Below are 16,927 nucleotides of genomic sequence, written 5' to 3'. Positions count from 1 at the left end.
ATTCCTGAAGAGAAAATACAGACATGTATAGTCAGTGCTCTGTCAAAACATGAATTCCCAGGCCCCCTTAGAAAAGTTGGTTTATATAATTTTATTGGGCTAATCCTACTTTTCTGAAATTGTATTTGATGTGCTTTGTCACTGTATTGCTAGTAACCTCTCAAAGGCAGAATCATATGATTGCCTAACAGGAAAAATAAGGAAATAGTAATATCCACCACCCTGATATCCACAAAATATTACTGACATTAAAGTAAAACTCTTCACTTTATATTTCTGCAGTTCTGAAAGGGGCGCTCCACAAATTTAGAATTTCTATAAAGGATTTTTGTATACTAAATATAATACATTTTAAAGTAAAATCTAGAGATTCAAGATAAAATAGAAAGCTCCATTTTTTTAAATGTAGAGGCTTGTAGTGATTCCTACAGATAAAGTTTGTGTAGTGCAGTTTTGCAATACAAAGCCAAGGTGCCAGATCAATAATGTAGAGCAAAGCTTGGTTTTATAAAGTTAAAACAACTACCTGCTGGTAACTGAGTAGCCCTGCAAAAGCTATCTGCACAAACATTGAAATTTATTGGTTCAATTAATATTGGGTTGATATTAATTTCAGGAATCAATTTGTATTGTTCTGATGCTTTTGGAAATTATGTAGAAACCCAGACAGGCACTGTTCTTTTTCTCTATATAGGACATATTTGTCCACTGCTACTGCTTCATCTCTGTTTACTTGGGTAGTGAGCCCACCTGAGCCAGACAAATGACCCCCTGTCAGCTCTGTGCTTTTATATTCCCTGCTCTTTCTTCTGTTGTTCTGACAAACAGCAACTAATAGGTAAAACAGGAAATCTTGTATGTAGCGACCATGTAACAAAGTAATAAAAAAATTCTAACTTTTAATGCCTATGAAGGAATAAGAGCCACCAGTTTTACCTTAAAAGTACAAAAGGATGAGAACCTGCATCCTGGCCTGTGTGCAGAGATACTAATCTAATCTAATAATTACTACATTAAACTATAACATTTTAAGTCTACAGAAAATATATGCCCTTTTCCTTGAAACAGTGATCATCTGCATACCTTTGTGTGTAAACTGTGACTATTCCCAGGAAGTGACTCACCCTCCTGTTGTCAGCAGGGCTGTGGTAGAACTGTGAGATGACCTGCTTGCTGTCACTCTTGAACTTGGCCCCCAAAAGCTGGAACTTGTCTGAGACGAGCACAAATGTAGTCCCATAATCATAGGAAACATATACCTGGAGGCAAAAGGACAGACAAAGAAATTATCGCCTATTCCTTTTGTTCTATTATAACTGCACAAAAAAAACAAAAAAAAAAACTATAGAAGAGCTTGTCAAGCAGGGCTGAAAGGTTTATACTTTATCACTTTAATGTCAAAATCATGATTCAAAAGTGCAATGTTTAAAAAGTAAGGTCAGCTATTTTAATTACTTGATTACCAGGGTCTTAACAAGCTAAAGAAGCAGTAAATACACACAAGCATATGGTTCACTTTGTGTTGCCAACCAAGTACATGATGAGGTTTGACTAACTATTTTAATGATGAATGATACTCAAACATTTTTGCCAGTTTCTGTAGCTTTTGTCATGTTAAATTCTGGAGCCAGCCTAGATGGCAAGTGGAAATATAAAGATATACAGTGTTCAATAACTGTGCTTGAGGCTTTCAGATGTTTTTCTGTATTCTGAAAGAACAGATGGAGCGCTTAATGTGTCACCTAACAATCACATCACCAGAAACATTAAAAACATGCTCTGCAAGTGTGAACACATACACCTTCTGCTGCAATGCAAATTTATTGAGGCAAATGACTTTCAGCTGAAGAGGAAAATGTAGGCTACTGAGATGTGACAAACACTATCTGAGGATATAGCTGTGTAAGAGCCATGAGCATACTAGTTTTAAATTTCCCCTGTGTCTTCTGCATGGTGGTGTTCAGGTGTACTTACAGAGCTGGTTTTGGGACCGGTGGCTCCAGCGCTGTCTCGGGCCAGTGCTACAATGACATTGCTCTTCTCTCCTGCCCAGTGGACCACCATCTGATTATGGGAGTCATTCAGATTGACCTACAGGACAAAACAGACTGATGAATGCACGTCAGGGGAGCGGCAAGCACGCCCAGGAAAAACTGCTCGCTTCAGGCTAATGCAAAATTAAACTCTGCGAAAGCAATACAGTGCCACTGTAAAATGACAGAAAGTAAAATAGAAAATGGAAAGATTAAAAGGCACTTATCTTAAAAGCAGTGGCACAAAGAATGAGAAAAAAAAAAAGAGTGTCAAAACACCTGCAGACATTTCTAGGTGTAAAACAAATGATAAATAAAGATGCTCACACTGATATTTTTTTTTGCTACATTGCTGCTGCTCTGACTCAACACCCTTGAAGAGGAATGAAAATGTATTCATGTGACCATCACCTGTTGATTAACAGGTCTGTGTAATGAGATACATGATGCTAATTACATATACCATGGTACAGTAACGAGATGTATGTTGTTAGAAGTTTTTATCATTGCTGTGACTATGTTTCACACAAGAATAACTATACAGTCACAAATCAACCTGCTCTGCTGACAGTCACAAGATGCAGGCATCTCATTAAGTTGAAGGCAAGGCCACAGCAGACATCAGTGATTTGTGTCTTGGCAGCATAACCTCCAGTCATAAACCTTGGAAATCTGTAATGATTTAGACCCAGGTACAGAGTGAAGCTCATTTCACTTACTTAATTTTTGAAACTACAGACAGTCAAACTTCCTTTTTTCCAATTACCCAACTGTCAAACTAAAAACGTAAGAAAAAAAAGAGATGAACAGTGCTCAAGCAGCTTTTTAAGGCCTCGTGAGAACTCAATTTATGCAAGTTCACAAAGTTGTGACCTGACGTAACCTCACGCTTTACAGTTAGTTAAAAAAAAAAAAGACATATCACTTGATATAATCAAATCAATATAGTCTGTACAGTTCTATAAACCACAAGATTAAAGCTGCACTAGTCAATATTTTAAATGCACAGTTGGGTAATGCAGATGGTCAGTGGAAGATATATACAGGTATACAGCATAAACCCACCTCTGGGCAGGGGATTTATCTAAAATTAACTACAGATATGTGACAATACATATCTTGCAGATTACAGGTTATACAGACTTTTATTTATAGTAATCTGTGCCATTGACCACAAATAGTAAACTTTTTCTTTTTAGGCTTTAGTCTTCAGGTTAGCACAATGGTTAACCACTGGGAACACAGGTGCCCAGTTAAATCTACACCAAGCCTGGGGAGAAGTAATACCTGAAGGACAAACATGCAGAACAAATCACTCGCTTGAAAATACTGCAGTAATTGTAGCTTACTTGTTTTCATTTTTAGACTACACTTTGTGTACTGCGTGTGTATTGTACATAATAATGGAGGAAGTCCACTGCATCAGTATGCCTCACTGATGTTTTAGGCCCAACAATGGAGTTCTATGCAAAAAAGATGAATTAGTACCACAAACAACACTAGATAAAAGAGTCAGTCTATTACCTTTTTTATGCAATTGACTACTAATATATACATAACATGGCTACACTTTTCCTGAAAACATCTGGCTGTGGGTGAATTGGATGCATTATCCATGCCATTCCATGCATAGTGTGGGTAATGCAATAACTTTTTCTAACACACATTAATTCTCCTTCACTGCACCTCCCGTCGGGCACACAGACTGATAAAAAGAATTTCATTGTCACAGCCTCACTATCTCATCTCTGCATTGCCTTATTTTTTATTGATGATTCTGTGAGGGGCAGGCCTCTGAAACAGCTCACCATTGCCTCAAAGCCTTTTCTGCACTTGCCTAGTATGGAGTAAACAACCAATACCTTTGCTGCCCCTGTCAGCTGTGATCAGACACAACCTTCAACCCACTTCTGCTTTGCAACGTCAACTATCACAGCACTGATCCGGATGACAGCACCAAAACACTCAAGACTGTGTCAGCACGAGGAAGTAAAAGATTTTAAAAACACTCATCATGAAACCTTTCAGCAGTTAAAAACAGCATTAAGGTTTGGATTTACCACCCAGCACCAACATTCACCAATAATCTAAAATACAATAAATAGTAATAGTATTATCTCCACCCATAAAAATCTTTAAATCAATCCAGCAACAACAAATACTGTTTTACTTAGGGGTGTATAACTCTGGGAAAATATAGACACACACAAACACACACACAATAAACCCAGGAACCACAAACAAAGATCAGACACTCCTGACACGTGGGGTGGACTTGTCTTTTAGCATGATGTTGACTAAGTGACGAGCCCGTCATGAATCCAGCTTCACTGGTATTTTTCCCTCTGGCCTTTGTTGTGCATCCTTTCCATCTTACTCACTTTGCCTCCCTAAGGTCACCTCAGTAAAAGCCAGGGCTGCCTCTCATCCCTAGTAAATCTGTGCATTTTAGGCTTCATTGGCTGCAATGCGAGTGGGCCAGAAAGGTGCCAGAGGCTCTACAGACTGGCACAGCTGAATCTGGACAATCATGACGGTTGTGGATATAAAAACTATTTGTCAGGTTGCAGCAAATTGCAGCAAATGCCTTGACACTGTGAAGCTAGTGGATCAAAGTAGAATTTAGTAGAACAACTAAACATCTTATCTACTTATGCAACACAGCATCTTTAGTATAAGCTCCATAAACTGCTACATAACCTGCAGAGAACTGCTTTTTAGTTTAGCTCACAACTGTATTCTCAGTCTCCTTCAAGCTCAACTGGGCTTTTCATAACCTTCCTGACACAAGATTTAGAGCTGGACTTTATGAGAATCTTCATGTCATGGACACACAAAAAGCCACACTTAAGAACCAGCAGCACCAATTTTCCTGACATACCCACGGCTAGTCTTACAGCCTGGCTCCAATCTGCTGCAAGGGTGTGACCACAAGTTTGTGAGCTGCACATCTCACATCCATTGTCTTCTTGTAAAATTAAACTGTACCTTCTGTAACAGTGGAAACCACAGGTGTCGCCAAATCAAGTAGGACAGGAACCTTAACAAAAACAACTTTAAAACAATACTGAAAAGATGTCTTCTAATATTCCCCAGCAGTAACGCAAACATGATCAAATGCTCTCTAAGGTCCCTGCACAAAGGAGAAAACATACTAAAGTTTTTCAATAGCTACCTTATGTGTATATAAGAATGTAGTGTCCTATAGAGTGGCACTATATGTGTCAGTCATGAGGGAAGTGCACTCATTGTTGTCCCTTCAGTGGAAGCTGTTACTGTTTCTGCCATTATTCAATTTAAGTGATTTTGGTACAGTGCTACACACTAGTTTGGTATACTAAACACAAAATGTGGTACAGTAAAGTCATTATGGAAATTATTAAGAGTATTCTTTTCTCAAAATGTCTTTACAACTTTTTAGGTTGCATTAACTTGGAATTGTAAAGGGGGAAGCTAGCTGTAAGTTACGCAGTGATTGCAGAATTGCCCAGAAGAGACAGAGCATTTCAGACAACACAAAGTGATCTGCATAATGCAACTAGAGGAAGTTATTCATTGAAAGGTTGGCTTCAAAGCTGTTAGCAAGGGAGGAGACGATAAAGTTTGCATAAACATCATCAATAAGGGCGGCCCAGTAGAATTTAATCTTCTGCCTAGGCAGAGGTTTTAAAAATGTATCCTGTCATAAAAGTGTTATGAAAGCTGGAAGTGAGCCTTATAAGTAATCCTGCTAACAGAAACACAAAAGAGAAAAAAAAGAAGTGAAAAACTAAATCCTATATTAGGAGTAAAATAAACATGACTAACGCAAGAGAGCTAATGCAGTGTTAATGCCTTATGTCACTGTCAGTTTTCCATCTCTCTCTCTGCCCTAATACACCTGCTAATGAATGCGTGTTTACCAGTTTAGGGTTGTTACCTGCACTGTCACATCCTGCTCAAATACAAATTAGATGCAAAACCACAGTGGTTGCTAAAGAATGGTTTGTCAAGAAGACAGTTACTCAAATTGGTACATATGGAGTATGACATTTGTGGTGAAACAGTCAACGAGTTCTTCAAACTGGAAATAGAGTCACAACATGGCCATGGAAGACACCACACCTGAAAAAAAAACACACATTTCCCACTTAAAATTCAACAGTGGTCGGCCGCGCTTGTAAATCACATTAGCATAAGTTGTGAAAAGCAGTATGGTTACTCTAAGTTTAAAGTCTGAAACAGCTAAGCAGGGGATCAGCAATGCTATCATGGCAACTTTGAAAAGAGTAAAGCAAGAGATGCTGCAGCAGCACAGCAACAATCACAGAGAACTTAAGGACTTTTCCTTGGTGAAAACCTCACAGCCTACAATGAGCTTGGGTGCTGCTGATGTATTTGAAAGACTGGACCAAACAATGAATCTAGAGGATAAGAATGGTCATTTAAGTCCTTAACTGCTAAGGAAATCAAAACACTGTGATGAGCTGGAAAGGGCAGTAAACCTGGACAGATGACTCAACCCACAGGAAACTGGAGTTACGAGGTGGCGGCAATGAAATAAGCTGTGGGGACTATGTCAGGCAGCTTACTGCTGCCTTTAGGGTGATATGAGTATTAGTAAAATAAGCAATTTGTTTAGGTCGGACATTTTACAATCCTTTCAAGAGCTTAAAGACGGTTTTGGCTTAAAGGAAAAGATTGCATTTTGGCAAATCAGATGCTATGTAAAGATATTGGGGATTATTTTAAGGGGTACAATGTATTTTAATTTGCATAAAAGTGTACAATCAGAAATAAACTGAATATATTCATTTGGCATTATATTTATATATGTGCCCCTGTCCACCATGACCCTGAACTGGACAAAGTGGTGTAAAGAATAGATGAAGGGACAAATTACATTTATCTGATATTTTACAATTGATTAATTATGTTACAAATTATGGATCTTTGACAGTTCTAGAAAAGACAAGAGGACCACATTCACTACTGTCACAATAACCACTCTTTAATTGAGATTATGCTACTATTACCAAAATTATATTCCAGACTTTAATTTGACAATGTATTCAGCATGCTTAAAAGAGCACTCCATCGACACAGTGTTGCACTGTTGTCAAACACAGAATGAACATTTATTTAAAATAAATACATAAATAAATAGTAGGAAAGCAGAACCAAAATTGACAGTTCTGTCAGTTTCAGATGTTGTGCTAGTAGCAGCTAATAAAACCCAGAACTTCTAGGGTCAAACTTTCAAAGAAGACACTTCTTTTGAACCTTACCCTTAAATTGTTGACAATTACAAACTTGTAGTCTTCCACCACAACTATTACTGACTCAAGTGACATCATGTGATTACATTTACCAGACTTTACCCGATCCAGTCTGGCACCAGGAAAAAGTCTTATATAAATTTTTCACAATTTTTTCAACAGAACTAGCTCTGTGATGGGCTGGTGACCTGTCCAGGGTTTACCCCTGTCTTCCACCCAAAGAGAGCTGGGATAGGCTCCAGTAGATCCCTGTGACCCTGGTTAGGAATAAGCAGGTATAGATAATGGATGGATGGACAACAGTACTACATGACTGGTAAACAAACTCTGATGTGTAAAATTAGGGGAGCTCCCCTTTAAACCCAGCATTACTTTCGCCTGCCAAGTGTATACTGACACATACTTGAAATATGCATGTGACAGGATCTAACTCAGGATTTACATAAAATATTGTCCATCCTCACTGACAAAAACAGAAATGACAAATATCGACATAAAAAAAAATTAAGAATATTAAGAGCGTTTTCAATCAAAAACGGCAAAGCCACAATGATTACTGTGGAAACACTTGCTATGTCCACCCCTTCGGTATTGGTATTGGTATGCACTAACCCTACAGAGAACAAAAAACCTAATTCAAAATTATATGAAGATCTTGCCTGTCTGCAGGGATCTGCACTATTCAATCTATGAAGGTGAGACAATCTTAGATTCCAGTACTGGTGATTATATAACTGAGTTATTTTAAACATTTTTATTTGGCTCTTGTAACCATTGTTTTTTCTGAACTTTATTTGTGCAGGTGCGAAGGACAGCATGGCTCTTGCTTTAAGGCCCACTGAGTCCTTAAAAAGTAACAAAATGGACAGAAAGGCAATTTGGAAAAAGGCCAAAAAGACTTTTACAACACATTAAGTGGCTTCCTTAAATCCAAGTTAAACAGTGCTACACCTTTGGTGCAAATGTGTGTAGTGGGGGGGCTCAAATTTAACCAAGGTAAAAAGTGCCTTCATAGATAGGACATATGGCACTGTGTGAAAGATCACAGCCCCCTTATTCATTTAAATGGAACTGGTCTAAAACAACTAGGGTTATAGATAGATAGATACTTTATTCATCTCCCATTGGAGAAATTCAGATTGCCCTGTAGCTCTTAAAATAACTTTAACAGAGATTCCACTATAAAATATAAAATAAAATATGAAATATAATTATACATTAAAGGTTAACCTGGCTCAGCTTTTGCCACAACACAACATCATGACAAGGCAAAAAGGATAGTTTCCATAGTGAAAACTTTGCATAGTTGTCTGTGAACATTTAAAAGAGAAGTGATCAGCGCCTTTCCTGCTGTTTGTCTCTCATTACACACTTACGGCTAGCTGTTTTCAATCACATCAAATGGCATGTGCTGTTCTTTTGCATATGCATATTTGTCACATCACCGAGCAGGCAAGAGAAGCTTTTCTTTTCACTAACAAGCTATTACATGCACGTCAGAAACTGGCTGCATTCCTTGTTTGCATTTGGCTCCAAATAAAAAGCCCCTGATCTTGCCTAGCTACAGAGGTTTCAGCTGAAAACAGTTTAAAAGTATATTTACCAGTTAAATGTGAGCCTCATTAATGCATATTGATCAATGTGATTTATAGTCTCACTAAACAGGTTTGCAGTGTTTAGTATTCACAACGCATCTTAATTGCCATATAGGGATGGGAATATAAAAGCATTATATAAGCCTAAAAAGAACCACCCTTCTTGTAAAATTAGTCCTCCAGACTGGTCAAGTGTAGGCCAGATATTATGTGAGAGAATTAGTAATGTAAGGGAAACTTCGCCAATGCAGTTAAATAAATTCTAGACAATGGTGTTAACCCAACCTCTTCCAACAAGCCTCGCGGCCAAGAGCACATTAGCTGTAAAGCCAGTTTCAAACAATGACATCATCTCTGCAGGACTGGCAGGCAGTGAAGGCTGACTGCACTCGGCACTCTCCAGTTTGCATGTGTAAGTTACACTGTGCTGTTAGCAACCAGTGTATTCTCTGGCTACAGGGAGGTCACATAATTGAACCACTGTCCTACTCACTGTGTGACAACAGCTTTAATTTATTTTGGATTTGCCTTTACTAAGATAGAGCAATGTTTTGATGAAACGGGACAAAATAAGACTTGAAAAGATAAAAAGACAGAAAAGCTGGCCAATGCATTTGTGTGGGGTGGAACTGAATGCTTACAAGGCTCTAATGCAAGGCTTGTTTCTGAGCAGAATGGAGGCACTCAGCTGAAAATGATAAATATTATATTTAAGTTTTTGTTTAAAGCTGAAAGAGGAGTGGGCTAAAGTTGCTCCACGTCAAGAAAGCTCTACTTGAAACATCTTGACAGCAGCTGCACAAACTCAGAGACAAAATCTAATGGAAATGTTTTCATGCTGGATCTAAGTGCTGTGTTACCACAGAGCAAGAGTCAGTGTTGAATTTTAAGTACACTTTGAGAGTAGGAATAAGCATGCAAGCGTTAAAGATGCATGTGTTATGGAGATGTGTGTGACTGTGTCAGGAGTTTCATGGGGATTGATGCAGCTCAGAGTGATTTAGCGCCATTCAGACAGATTTGCACTGGCTCAGAGACAGTAGGCTTTCACTGAAATGCATAATCACACAATCTGTGAAGATCTCTGCTTTTTTGTATTTTGTTTCCAAGTTGGGTGTCAAAATTGCAATGAAGGTTTGATACTGACTTCTGAAAGATTATCAATATCCACTGGCATTTGTTCCCAAATGGTGCGCCCTAAAGGCAGCCCTGTCTAACTAATGTTTTCTACCATTACGACCATGGTGCTACGAAGTCACATAACTGGTCCTGCCCTTCTGGTCTTGATTGACAGACAAAGTCATTCTGCTAAAAGATGCCATCAGGAAATAAAAAGCACATTGGGGAAAACAGCATTGTGAAATAAAAGCCCGCTTTGGAAAAAACAGATGCATATTACATATTGCTTGTTTTTATTGCAAGCAATGAAATAATATTTCATAATGAACAGAACTGTGAAGATCTGTTTCATTATTTTACAATTTCATGGCTATATTATAAAATTGTGTATATTTATTCAAATAATTAGTTATTCTATAATGTCCTATTTATTTAATTATGAACATTTTGGTGCTAACAGGCTTCATGTCTTTTGACCTAGTTCTACACAACAACCAACAACTCTGCAATACCTTCTATCTCTAAGCTAATTGCATGCTTCATATAGTGGGTTCTTCAAACTCATGCGTGTGTCCACATATCCCTGCAATTAAAAATATTTCATGGCTTGAGGTTTTCAAGTGTGAGGACTGCTAATTTGAAATGTTTGGTGTGTGTATTTGTGTCTGTTGTGAGGGCAGAGGGGTCGCCTAAGAGAATTTTCACAATCTTATAAATCACCAGACGTGGACACACATAACATCTACTGATGGCAGCACAGTTTGTCACTTCACAGAAAGAAGGTCCTGGGCTCTTTGTGCATGCAGTTTGTCTGCATAGCCTTTCTCCAGGTGCTCCAGCTTCCTCCCACAGTCCAAAGACATGCAGGTTAGGTTGACTGGTAAATCTAAATCACCTGTAGATGTGCGTGTGAATGTTAGTCTCTATGTATCAGCCCTGTGATTGACTGGTGATCTATCCAGGGTGTACTCTGGCCCCCACCAACCTCTACAGGTTGATCGTATGCCCAGTGGATGGATGGATGGTGTCTACTGACTGACACTATGAACTGATAACAGGCAGGGCAATCAGGACATCCATTGGTTGCCTTGGTGATGGCTATTCATGTGTCCAGTCTTAGACTACCACTATATTTATACCCCATCTTGCATAAGAGCCCTTTAAAGCAGCAAATACGACTTGGACTGACACTTGACAATGGAAAAATCAAGGGAGTAGGGATCAAACGAAGAGTGAACCTTGCACATTGTACACCTGTCAGTGAAAACACCTCGTATAGAGTTTAGTTGGAGTGAAAAACTGCCAAAAACAACCTACCAAAGCACATGTAGACCTATTAAGACTAGCCCAAATGCATGATTAAGTATGCACGCTGTAAATCCAGCCATACCACTGCAAACCAGTGGAGACAGCAAGCTGTGGAAAAAACAATTGACAAGCTAAGCTATTTAATGACACTCAGCCAGTCACATCTTTCATAAGGGACAAAAACTGATCCCATTCTGACTCCCGGGACTATTTGTCTTGTGTTTGAACTGACGGTGTCATCAGACAGGGAAGCAGCAGCCAACGTGAGACAGCAGACTTATGACAGAAGATCAAGAGAAACACTTCCGTCTGCTTACTTCGCGTCTTCTGCGTTACTGATTCTAGGTTTGTCAGCTACAGACATACAATGACCAGCACACTCACCGATTGTCTGTACTGTTTGACCAATAATGTAAAACACTCATAAGCATGGTTATTTGACTGCAAAGGGAATTATATAACAATTTCCATCATTTCTGTAATTTTCAAAGACATTTTGCACTTTCTTTTAGGGATGCAAAGAGTTTTATAATTGCTATAGGCCTATATCTTGTGTCGCTCATCTGGCCTTTGAATTGTCTCTGAGCCAGGCATGCTTTAAACAGCCCTTTATAGTTTAACCTGCACATTATTTCCTCAATTAATTCATTAATAATTTGATCAATAATATGGCAACATATGATTACAAATGCCCATAACTTACCAGAGCAAAGGATTTCCTATTAATATGGTTTATTTTGGCCAACCTGGAGCTCAAAACCCAAGATATTCATTTTAATGTAATTATGACACGAACACAACCAGTTACTCATTCTTGAGAAACAGAAACCAGCAAATTTGGTGAATTTAGCTTAACATTTTTTATTTAAAAACTGCTGAACTGGTAAATTATTTGCCCAACAGACTAATAATTTCATCCTTCTTGCCACTGTGGAAAAACAAGACTTCCCCTTTACAGTACCGTCTAATTCCTTAATGGTGTAACTAGCCAGTTCAGTCCTCTTAAAGTTGGACGTGAATTGCCTCAGGCAATCAGACTGTATTTACATATAAACGTAATAATATTATGCTCCTGGACTTTGGTCAAACAAAGACACCAGCTGCAGGACTGGTACAAAGATTCAAATTGAAATGAAAATATTTGCTTTCAGACTTTGATACAATGGGGTTAATGACTGGGAGCCTGCACAAGTAAGTTGTGCAGTTTTCTCCACACGTCTTTTTTTTTTTTCTACCAGGCTTTTGGAGATGAAGATGAGCAGAGACAGTGACTAGCCTGGTTTTTTTTTTTTTTTAATTAAGTTTGCCTGACCTGAGCTACTTATGAGTCTTCGTGCTTGGAAACACAAACTTCTGTTTACCCTAAACACGTCATTCCACAGCAGGTAAAATGAAACCAACAGCTTGGACCATTTGTTTAGACAGTTTCTCCATTCTTCTCTCCGTATTTGCACAACTACCCTATTACTAAATCAGATTAATGCATGTGTTTGTCGGCGGCCACTCACGCGTGGAGGCACAGAACCTCTAAATGTTTTTTGCAATCTTAAACCCGTTCTGGTAACTTCGCCATTCATTTAATCTAGAAGCACTTTAATCGTTTTATGCAATTTCTGTCTCTCCTCAAAGAACCGCCGGACTGAACCAGCTCCGGGGAGCAAAACAGGTTTGAGAGTCCACGTTCATGTGAATGCATGTGCAGTGACCTGTCAGGTTACATAGCTTGATGGAAAAGACCAGGTGAACGCGCTGACTCACAAAGCCTTTTCTGCTCTGGTCACCGGCTGTGGGGCTGAGGTTAAACGGGGGCACCTTCTGCCCTGTTTCTCTCCGTACACCCGTGAACACAGTCGGGACTTAAAGCTACTTAAAGCATAAGGTGCAAGAAAAGATGCGACTTAGGAAACAACACAGGGGCTTGCGTAATTTATTCAAGACATCCTTGGCTGCGTGAGGTGATGCACAGTGTTCCTGTTTAGCACTACGACCGGGCTGCACTACATTACCTGGCCGTACACCTTCGGCATGGTGGAGTCTCCGGTGCTCCGCCGGTTTCGATGCTGTGGGTAGGCGCTGGAGCCCGACCCGCCTTCAAAGGTCCTACGAGCGGCCAGAGGCAGTCCCGGAGCCGCGGCGCCTCCTCCATCGCCGTCTGCTAAATCCTGTTTGGTTTCTATCGTGAAAAATCCTCTGTTTTGAGGCAGCACGTAGCGCTGCTCAGGGTGAAGACGCAGGGTCGACGAATTTATTCCAGCAAGCCAGAGGACTAATAAATATAAGGAACATCGAAGAGAGAACCGCATCTTCGCCGTTGATGATATCGCCATGTTTGTGTATGTTTGGCTTGTGCATTAGGTAAGACTGAAGAAGAGCTCCTTCTACTGACGGCATGACGGCCCTCATGCTGCGTTCACGAGCCGCGGCGAATGTCGGGAAAGACTATATTATTCCACGTCAAACTATACTTCTTGCTCCATATTATTGAATCAACATCAGTAAAAAAAAAAACGCACAGATACCCTAAACAGAGAAATAAACAAAGTATACAATTAATAAATATAAACATTGCAGAATAATAAAAAAATCAAGAATTGTAGCTATTGTATTCATGTATTCATTAAATTAATTATAGGCATGCAAGAGTTTCCACATCCTCATCATCATCATTATTAGTAGTAGGAGCTGTACTAGTAGTAGTAGTAGTTGTTGTTGTTCTTGTTGTAGTACAGCCTTAAGTCTAAATCAGTTAACTGTGGAAGAATAAAAACGTTCTTATTGATTTGCATTTTTCCTGCAATGACATAATGTAAGCATTATTTCTGTTCTCACTAGTGACAAAATTAAAATGTCCTGTAATTTGAATATTTTCCCTTCAGAGCTGCGTGAAACACGTTTCAACATATATATGTTATCATTAAATATTCAAGATGTGTGTCTATTCAAGGCCTTTCTGTCTTGTTGTTTTGGAGCCTTTTTGATAAAAACCTCAATTTTGAAGTATTCAAAGTATTCAAGTCTGAAATCCTAATTAGTGTGATTCAAAGGAACATCCAGCTTCAGCATTTTGCAAAAAATTTGATTTGCTTTAATTTAAAGACTCAGAAATGGATTGAGTATACCGGTATATCCCAAATTTTTTAACTATTTATTTAAAGTAAACATATGTCTGGGGCTTAGACTTTAAACACTCTTCGCCTCAACTTTGAGGTGAACATTAGACCATAGATTTGTTTAGCAAGTAGTCAAAGACTAACACTGCTTCATATGAATCAAACATAAAGCCCTGTATATTTAAGGACAAAAGATATATCATTAATTGGAGGTATCTTGTCTTGCCAGAGGAAGCATGTTGATTTGTGGTTGACATGGCTGGGTTTGATTTGCTATAAAACATTAATTAAAATCCATTATTCACTCTTTTTGTGGGTCTTAAATATTTCAAAGCTGATAATGACCAACATCAATCTGCAGACAAATCTGATCGTAGCATCACAGTGGCTTCAGATTAGTTTAAAAGCATGGCCCCTTCCTGCTTATTGCTCATTTCTCAAGATCCTTATTTAAACATAGCTGTCACAGGATTGAAGTGTACTGTATCCACTTCAATGCTCTGCACAAGCTCTCAATTTAGAGATAATTTTAATACTATATATTATTTTGTAATTTGTATTCATTGCTGCAAAACCTACTGAATTTATTGGACATCGACTGGACTCCCACTTGCACAGGAAAAGTTGGTTTGTGTTACAACAACGCCACAGAGCAAATGTTCCTCACGTAACAGGTTTCATTTACAGCTTAAAAAATACCATTGTCAAAGGTGAGACAACCACCAAAACAGGAATGGTTTATCAGGTGGAGGCCACTAGTTTTGCAATTGGCTAGGGTCAGTTTGACTTCTGGTAGCATGAGGCAATACCTGGACCATACAGAGGTTGCACAGGCAGTACAACTACTCCACGATGGCACATCAATACGTGCCATTGCAAGAAGGTTTGCTGTGTCTATCAGCACAGTCTCAAGAGCATGGAGAAGATTCCAGGAAACAGGCGGCTACTCTAGGAGAGCTGGACAGGGCTATAGGAAGTCTTCAACTCATCATCAAGCTCAATTGTAGAGCTCAATTGGCACTTGCCATAGAACACTAGAGTTGGCAGGTCCGCCACGGGCACCCTGTGCTTTTCACAGATGAGAGCAAGTTTACCCTGAGTACATCTGACAAACGTGAAAGGTTCCGGAGAAGTCATGGAGGATGATGCCTGTAATATTGTTCATCATGACTGGTTTAGTGTTTGGTCAGTGATGGTCTGGGGAGGCATATCCATGGAGGGAAGCACGGAAGAGAATAGAACCTCTGGGACATTATGTTCCGGTCCATCTAATGCTACCAGGTTGCACCTCAGACTGTCCAGGAGCTCAGTGACGCCCTGGTCCAGGCATGCAAGCATGTGGGGGGCCATACAAACTACTGACTACCATTTTGAGTTGCTGCAATACATTTTCAGCAAAATGGACTAACCTGCTGCATCATTTTCTAATCTTGATTTTTGGTGTGTCTTTGAATTCAGCCCTATGTAGGTCGATAATTTTCATTTCCATCAAACAATGTGGCATCCTTTCATTCCTAACACATTACCCAGTCCAGTATAGCTATGCAGCATGATTTTTTTCCCATTGAGATCTGATCCGTTTTCAAAGTGTTCCTTTAATTTTTTGAGCAGTGTATATGCTTGTAGAGTAAAAACTGCAGGAATTTCTTGTCTAGAAGAAAGGCTTTTCCTCTTTCTATTTTACCACACCATACATCAATGAAGTCTGAAAACTGCTGTAAAAATATCTCACTTTTGACTTAAAACGATGTTGGCATTGCTGTGAGCCCATGTTTTTTTAACTTCTTAGCTGATTCATATATCTGCACTTTTGCAATGTTTCAGCTAACAAAAAAGAAAAATATCTGTATTGAAGAACTAAACTTTCTTTAAAGAAAGAACTGACGATCTGATCAGACAGATGCAGACCAAGGCTTATAACTAAATCTTTTAAACACTGTACTTGATATGAAAGATATACGAACCCTGCCAAAACAATAAAGTTGAAATTAGATTTTTTACAGTATCCTAGATTACCCAAAGCTAAATAAATTCAAGCTAATCAATTATATATATCTTTCTACTGAATTCCTTAGCCTCAGGTTTGAATATATTGTCTGTTCCTTTTGCAGTACATTTAAAAGTCAGAGCATATACTGTTTTGTTTTTGTTTTGTCACTTGCATCTTTATTGGAAGAATGGTTTAAACAAATATGTCACTCTGCAAAAGTGAAAACCCATGTAGATGTACTGTTGAGATGTGTACAATTGTACAAGTTAATAATTGCTCAGTGTACTCACCTTTTATTTAAATTAGTTACCATCTTATACAAATTAAGCTCATGTTTATTTATTGTTCATATTTTTATGTATAGCTTCTGCATTTTACTGTATTTTCCTTTTGATGCATTATTTCATTGTGATTGGTTAATATATGTGTAAAAATGGTGACTGCACTATGACTGCTTCAAGGCTACTATTATCTTTGTATTTTCATGTTATATCATTTTTAAAAAATCTATTGT

General features: G+C 38.7%; 1 protein-coding gene across 2 annotated transcripts in view; it reads right to left on the bottom strand.

Annotated features, from left to right (window-relative positions):
• Window positions 1-13,696, bottom strand: part of sorl1 (sortilin-related receptor, L(DLR class) A repeats containing) — a 73,625-nt gene extending 59,929 nt beyond the window's left edge. The window contains exons 1-3 of one of the 2 annotated variants that reach the window (XM_026318406.2): window positions 13,320-13,696; window positions 1,975-2,091; window positions 1,125-1,259 (exon numbers count right to left, since the gene is read on the bottom strand). In XM_026318406.2, coding sequence (XP_026174191.1) covers window positions 1,125-1,259; window positions 1,975-2,091; window positions 13,320-13,640 — 573 coding nt within the window. In that variant the 5' untranslated portion in view covers window positions 13,641-13,696. The remainder of the gene's footprint in view (window positions 1-1,124; window positions 1,260-1,974; window positions 2,092-13,319) is intronic. The other variant, XM_026318398.1, reaches the window with a different exon arrangement.
• Between the last annotated feature and the right edge of the window lie 3,231 nt (window positions 13,697-16,927).

The sequence above is a fragment of the Mastacembelus armatus genome, chromosome 13, assembly GCF_900324485.2.
Source record: "Mastacembelus armatus chromosome 13, fMasArm1.2, whole genome shotgun sequence".
Taxonomy (NCBI): Eukaryota; Metazoa; Chordata; class Actinopteri; order Synbranchiformes; family Mastacembelidae; genus Mastacembelus; species Mastacembelus armatus.
This window is presented reverse-complemented; position numbering and strand designations above follow the sequence as displayed.